This window comes from Hordeum vulgare, chromosome 1H (genome assembly GCF_904849725.1).
Source record: "Hordeum vulgare subsp. vulgare chromosome 1H, MorexV3_pseudomolecules_assembly, whole genome shotgun sequence".
NCBI lineage: Eukaryota > Viridiplantae > Streptophyta > Magnoliopsida > Poales > Poaceae > Hordeum > Hordeum vulgare.
The window spans coordinates 431746542-431754177 of NC_058518.1; the positions used below are offsets into that span (position 1 = coordinate 431746542).

At 48.9% G+C, this 7636-nt stretch overlaps 1 protein-coding gene across 1 annotated transcript; it reads right to left on the bottom strand.

The window, feature by feature from the left end:
- Positions 1–342: 342 nt before the first annotated feature.
- LOC123412893 lies at positions 343–1005 on the bottom strand. Its single transcript, XM_045105855.1, has one exon. It carries the CDS (start codon positions 858–860, stop codon positions 525–527), a length of 336 nt encoding a protein of 111 aa, XP_044961790.1. The 5' UTR covers positions 861–1005; the 3' UTR covers positions 343–524.
- Positions 1006–7636: the final 6631 nt, after the last annotated feature.

Sequence of the window (7636 nt, forward strand, 5' to 3'; positions counted from 1 at the left end):
CGAGCTCTTGGTGGCGGGGCGGCTGGCGAGCTCTTGGCTTGCTCCGATGGAAGTCGTCGTCGTCACGTCTGGGTTCCCTTCTTTTGCGGTCAACTACTTCCAAGATGCAGAAACAACGTCCTGAAACGATGAAATTGTTTCAGGAAAACGGTCACGGCTCGTCCGCCCGGTTACGTGGTAAACAAAAGAGACGATGAACACGAGAGCAGGATGAGCCGGCTGGAAGGTAATTGTTTAGTCCGTAGAGAAGCATGGTTCATGAGTATGTTTTTTCTTCTGTCGTAACACACGGACAATTTATAACGTTCGGTAGTTATAGAAGTCGGATTTGTGAAACAAAACTGAAAAGAGAAGTATCTGTTCGTTTACAATCTCCAACTCCAGTCATACAACGAATCGCTCATACGTACGTATGCACAGCTTCAACCAAAACTTACACTACTGCACTTGACCTACAAAGCATGAATCCACCCACGTCTACCGGACTACGGGCTATGCGCCGGCGTGCTGGGGCGGGGCAGCGGTCACGCGGCGCCGGCACCGATGCAGGCGAAGGCGCGGACGCTCCTGGCCTTTGGCAGCGGCAGCCGCCGGCCCGGCGAGAGCCCCACCTGGCCCGCCAGCTCCTCCAGCGACCGGTTCCGCCCGTGTCGCTGCGTCGACGCCGGGGCGGCGGCGGCGGCGCGGAGCGGTGACCGCAGCTCCTGCTCCAGCCAGCGCCGCCTCTGGTCCGTGTCGCCGAGGTCCACGGCGTCCTCCGCCTCCGCGTCTCGGTAGGCGGCCCGGCTGCTGCTCCGGCGGTGGTCCTTGATGGCCTTGTAGATGAAGGGGATGAGGCCTTCCACCCGTGAGCTGCTCATGGTCGTGAGAGGAGGGGTTGGTGAGGGACGATGATGGGTGGGTGTGTGTGGGCGTCTTCAGCCTAATCTTGACCTCTCAACCTCTCGGCTCTAGGGGCCGGGTCGGAGGATTGGCTGGGTGTGCCGCTTTATACCGAGCTCCTCCTCCACGCGTGTTGAAATGGTAAGCAAGTAGTACTCCATTTGGAGCGACACAAATACAGGATCATCAGTTCAGGCAGACAGCGCAGATCACATGCACACCATCTGGCAGCATTTTTGCGTCAATCAGGACCGTCAGTTGCATGCCAGCACTATTTCTTTTCCTCCTGAATACTGAATGAATGATCTCCTAAAATACGCACATGTCGCCTTCTCACAACCGACGCTAGTTGTAAGTTCATTTCATTCCTATCCTAATACACAGCGTTATCTGTCATCACATCACCGCCCGCGCCCGCGCCCCGAGTCTTTTGCGTGAGACGCCTTGCTTCTGAATTATTTTACGGTTCGGTGATGTTGCGGTTTGGCATTATATACGTTCTCTAATGGTTGTGGTTTCTTAGGTATAGCAGCTGCTGAAAGTTTCGTCCGGGGTAGGAATTTGGTTGGGCAACTTTTCCTTTCAGATGACGTCTTGGGATTGGTCAAGAACATGTTCATTGCTTGCATTGGCAGGTTACGGCGCACTATAAGCTGTCACCCCCTTCTCCCCCACTTGGTTAGCTGGTTAACTGCCTACCATTGCAGAACGAACTGGTCTTCCACTGAAAATGTACTGCTCGTGGTGGACGGAAATAATGTTTCATCATGGTTTAAGGGTTAGAGTATCTACAGCCTGAATGGGCTAATTTGGCCCCTTAAACGTTCACGGACACTTCGAGCGTGTCCATAGACACTGAGCATGGCTTATATTTGTTACTCCGCATCCGCGTAGGTAAACGGTTTCATCCGGCGCGCCGGCCGAATCGTTCTGCCGATCACGCGCGGGCTGCGCGCCTCGCTGGCGAGGTGCATACATCATTTTTTCATCTGATTTGCTGCAACCATATGTGAATTTGATACGAACGCTTTCCATTTTGCTATAATCTGTCTAATCAAAAAGCTACATCCATGTTTGGTTGCAACTCGAGTTCGTTGGATTTTGCTACAACCGGCATTTTGACTTTTGCTACAACCGTGTTATTTTTTGCTACAACCGGCATCTTTTTTGCTACAACCGTTGATTAAAAAAGTTGCATACACGTTCATGTAGATATTTGCTACAACCGGCGTTTGACTTTTGCTACCACACACCATCAGCTTCGCTTTTTTTTTTTGCTACGATCACGTAGATATATTTTTTGCTACAATTATTTTTTTTATTGCAACCGTTGACGAAAAATGTTGCATCGTAGACGAAATTTGTTGCATCGAGAAAAAATTGATGCATGGAGATCTAACGGCATGGCCCGTCTACAGCTGGCGAATCGGGAGGCCCGCGCGCGGCTGGCCGAATCGTTCTGCCGGCGCGCCGGCGCAGAGCATCGCCCATCCGCGTATCTCATAGTCGATACCTTATATCCATATTACACGTGTAACGTTGAGCTACTCTACGTGATCAAACAACGGACAACAAGATCGGCTGCAAACTGACATCAACAAACTTTGCATCATCCAAAATATCATCTTAGTTCGTCACCGAACAAGTTCTTAAACTTCTACAACTAAAAACAATATAAACATATGAGGAGAGGCGGCGGGATCACCACTTCCAAGCTGGACCTTTGCCCTTTCGTTCGCCGCCGCAGCTGTAGGCGTCCGAGACAAATGGAGGGTATTGGTCATCCGAGGAGGCGGAGGTGCATTTGTTGTCATCGTCGTCGTTGTCGTCGGAGTCGGAGAGGACGATGAGGGCCTTCATCCAACGGATTGTCGTGTCCTACTCCCGCTTCAACTTGGCGGCCCGAGCCACCTACGCCGCTGCCTCCTTCGCCTTGCGCTCCGACTGTCAATAGCAAGTTGGAGCGCCTTGGCGTTATTCCGTTGGAGGCAGCAAGCGTCCGTCTCTGCCATCATGAGGGACCGGTGGTAGACCCATGTGAGGAGTCGCTCGTCCTCGTCGGGATGCGCCTGCATCTCGCGTCGGCGGCGTGCGGACTGCTTCGCCGCGTCCCTCTCCCTTGCCCGCTGCCTCTGGTGTGCGCCTCTGATTTAGGAGTGTGCGTGTAGGCCGGCAACGCGTCCAATAGCACCCATTGTTGAATGCGTGAAGGAGCGGCCGACGGGGGAAGGAGATGATGCGGGGGCGATGCGGACTGTGTTGTCCCGCGAAGCTGTGCACGGACCGAGAGGGTCCACCTTTAGCGTCATGCTGTGTCGATGCGGGAATTGTGGCGACGCTCCAGATCTATAACTACCGTCGGTGTCCACCTTGGACCGCTGTGAGGCAATGTGGAGGGCCAGCTCCTCGTCGTAGTCAAGGTCAGAACTGAAGTGGCTGCGAGTGCTGGACATCAGCGTGGATTGGATCAGAATCGGAGAGGAATAGGAAAGGATAGGGTGAGAGAGAGTGAGCTAGGGTTCGGAGCAGGCGCTCGGAATAGGGTTTTTATGGGATAACGATGGGGTCGATGGTGGGTCGGGCCTGTCAGTTAGGACATGGTGGACGCGCCCGGACGTGATCGAGCCGCCCCATATCTGCCCTAGATTTAGGCTGGGTATGAGAGGTGTCGATCAACCCGGGCGTTTGAGACGGGTTGAGAGATCCGGTTGGGTCACATTTTTGTGACCCGTCCGAGCGTTTGAGATGAGTATAAGAGGTCCGATTGTAGATGCTCTTAGGGCATCTCCAACGCTATTCCCAGAATAGGCATCGTATTTGTTTGAGGTCTGCTCTGGACCACTCCAAGGACACTAATGTGGTAGCTAGCCATCCAACTGTGTTCACTAAATGGATGTTTTTGTGTTTTTTCCTAACTCCGAAGCATTTAAAATAATAGCATATCAAACCTTCAATAAGTGAAAATATTCAAATGTGATTGTACATCTAATTAAAATATTACAACCCAATTAAACTTTTTGAATAAAATTGTTCAAACTTGAATTCAACTCACATGTATGTTTCAATTTACCCCTTTCACTACTCACAGATGCTCAATTAGATCTGCTAATGAGTTGCTCGATGACGAATTTATTAGTGCATTTGGACAAACTCAGCAAATGTGGTCAGATTCTGGTGTGGGAGTTGGATAGGAGCACCCATAATCTCAGATTTCAGACCACCGACAACATCTTCACCCTCATCCTCCACGATCATGTTATGATCACACAACATGACATCATTTCCCACAAGATCTCCAGATCTCATTATTTTGTAGGTCCATCAACAACTGTAAAACGGGCTTGGAGCACTTCAAATTCCCTCTCCACGTCCTTTTACATCCTTCTTGTCTTTGGGGAAAATGAGCTTTTTTCTCACCATGTCCTTTCTACATCCTTCTTGTGTTTGGGATGTAAGAGCGTATTTTTCCATGTGTGGTTTTGGTAATTGATGACAATCCCTATGGACTAATGGTTGCCTTGAATTATATTCGAAGGATTTGTCCATAGGCACTTCTTAGAGTCCATGTGTTGGTTTTAAGGAGTTTATATGTTGACCAAGGTGGTATTCAAGGTTTTATCCAAAGATTGGTCATGTGAGAGTTGAGCTTATTGCAAGCATTCTTGAAGAAGAAGATTGTGTGAACATTCATGTTTACCTTCAAAGACATCATCCTTATGAAGAGAGAAGATAAGATACAAGGTTGATCAAGACTAAGTCAAAGAGTCAATCAAGTTGATCAACACACGAAGCGCACAAGATGCACCAAGAGGGATCAAGTGATCCCAAGGTACGGTAAGCATTGTCCATTATGCTCTGTGTACTAACCCATGGTGTACGTGAGAGTTCTATATGGGGTTAGGTATGTTTCCATGGGCTTGCGTCAAGAGGAAGATCTCATACATCCCATGGAGCATGACATCAAGTGATGATATTCATCAAGATTGCGGTGTGCAAGTTCGAGTGGATCATCACGAAGAGATCATGCTTGAAGCTTGTCGCCCATTGTGGTGACAATGGACTTGTGAAGATGTGTTGAAGAGTGACCCACCCATAGTGGAGTATGGGGGAGCAATTAACTAGTCTTCTTTGATCCAACACAATCAATAAAGGTGGTCCATCTTGAGGAAGTCAAGATCGTTATCATCTAGCTCAAATGGACTATGGGCAAGGTATAGGTTTTCCCTTGATAGGTTTTCTATTTTACCGGTCTCATGGTGGTAGTTGGGAGGCCGGGTTATAGGATTGATTGACGTACTATCAAGAGGGGGGGCTCTCAAGTGAGTAGCTTGATCTGTATCGTTCCTTGAGAGCTCAGACCATTTGCATCCTTGCGTCATCTTTCTTGGTTCTTGTTTGTTGTTTCTCTTTGTGAGTTTTAGAGCTTATGATCATCTTTATGACAAAATTGAGTTCATCAAAAACGGAGTCCATATGCATCCTCAATGATGTTTTCGATGTTGGAGTTTTTGTCGGTTGTTCACTCATAGAGGTTTCACATCTCTATGTCATTGACGTTTCTATACTAACTCTTCTTATTATAAAAGTGGTTTTTGTATAGCTCTTGTCATCCTGAATCCAACAAGCGTGGGTTTGCTTAATTTGGAGTCTGTATGCAGTAGTTACACTTGTTTTAGTATTGGCTCATTCTTCTGTTTTGCTTGGGCGGGTTTTCACCTCTAAGCGGTAGTACTGCTCCCTCGAGCGGTAGTACTGCTCCCTCGAGCGGTAGTACCTCTCAAGCGGTACTACCTCTCTCCCGAGCGATACTACTCTCCCCGAGCAGTACTACCTCTCTGGCAGAACTACACTCATATTCTTGTGTCTCGTTGGGCTGTTTTAACTGTACTAAGCGGTAGTACCTCTCTCTCGAGCGATAGTACCGCTTGAGCAAGACTTGTGGGCATAACGGTTGGATTCGGGGGAGCCTATTTGTCATGGTATTTCCGGGACACATGCCAGGGGGTGGCTTAGATCATGGTTTGGGGCCGACGGGCGCGTGCGACGTCTGGGAATGGGTGTAGGCGCAACACACATGACGTTGATATACCCATGTTCATGGCCCTCCGGTGAGGTAAAACCCCTAGTCATGCCTGTGTGACTATATGAGATCACCGTACACATGGTACTCCTTGAGCTGTTCGTGCGGAGGGAGACGGAGCTCTAGCTGCCGGCCTCGCTACCTCGGTGGTGTGTGGATATTTCTCTAGGTGTGTATCGTGCGTGTATCTGATCGCCCCCCTCTCTCTAGGGCTGAGGCAAGGCTTTATAGTGCAGCCTGAAGTGTACAGTGATGGGAGTAGGACAGGAGGTGGGACCCGGCTACCAGCCTCTTCGGCTGGCTGTGGGGCCCGCCGGCTGTGTGTCTCAGCGCCAATGTGTCGGCTCGTCAGGAAGAAGGTAGGGGTGAGCTTGGCTAGAGTGTCATCTCGCCCTGATACGTCTCCACTGTATCTACTTTTGCAAACTCTTTTGCCCTTGTTTTGGACTCTAATTTGCATTATTTGAATGGAACTAACCCCGACTAACGTTGTTTTCATTAGAATTGCCATGGTGTTGTTTTTGCGCAAAAATAGAAGTTCTCGGAATGACCTAGAAATTTACGAGGATTTTTTGTGGAATATATAAAAAATAATGGCGTAAGAATTACCTGGAGGGACGGAGCGAGGAGCCCACAAGCCCAGGAGGCACGAGCCCCCCTAGCCGCGCCTCGCAGGCTTGTGGGGCCCTCGGGGCTCCGCCACCTCCAACTCCAGCTCTATTTAGTCCCTTTCGCCCCGAAAAAAATCAGAGAGAAGAGTTCATCGCGTTTTACGATACGGAGCTGCCGCCACCACCTGTTCTTCCTCTGGAGGGCAGATCTGGAGTCCGTTCTGGGCTCCAGAGAGGGGGAATCGACGCCTTCGTCATCACCAACCATCCTTCATCGCCAATTCCATGATGCTCTTCATTGTTTGTGAGTAATCTCATCGTAGGCTTGCTGGATGGTGATGGGTTGGATGAGATCGATCATGTAATCGAGTTAGTTTTGATGGGGATTGATCCCTAGTATCCACTATGTTCTGAGATTGATGTTGCTACTACTTTGCTATGCTTAATGCTTGTCACTAGGGCCCGAGTGCCATGATTTCAGATCTGAACCTATTATGTTTTCATCAATATATGTGTGTTCTTGATCCTATCTTGCAAGTTGTAGTCACATACTATGTGTTATGATCCGGCAACCCTGGAGTGACAATAGCCGGAACCACTCCCGGAGATGACCATAGTATGAGGAGTTCATGTATTCACTAAGTGCTAATGCTTTGTTACGGTTCTCTATTAAAAGGAGAACCTTAATATCCCTTAGTTTCCATTAGGACCCCGCTGCCACGGGAGGGATGGATAATAGATGCCATGCAAGTTCTTTTCCATAAGCATGTATAACTATATACGGAATGCATGCCTACATTACATTGACGAACTGGAGCTAGTTACATATCTCCCCATGTTATAACTGTTGCATGATGAATGTCATACGGCATAATTATCCATCACCGATCCAATGCCTACGAGTTTTTCCTACTGGTCCTTGCTAAGTTACTTTGCCGCTACTGTTGTCACTACTGCTACTGTTACCGTTGCTACCGTTGCTATCACACTACTTTGCTACTGAAACTTTGCTGCAGATACTAAATCTTTCAGGTGTGGTTGAATTGACAACTCAACTGCTAAT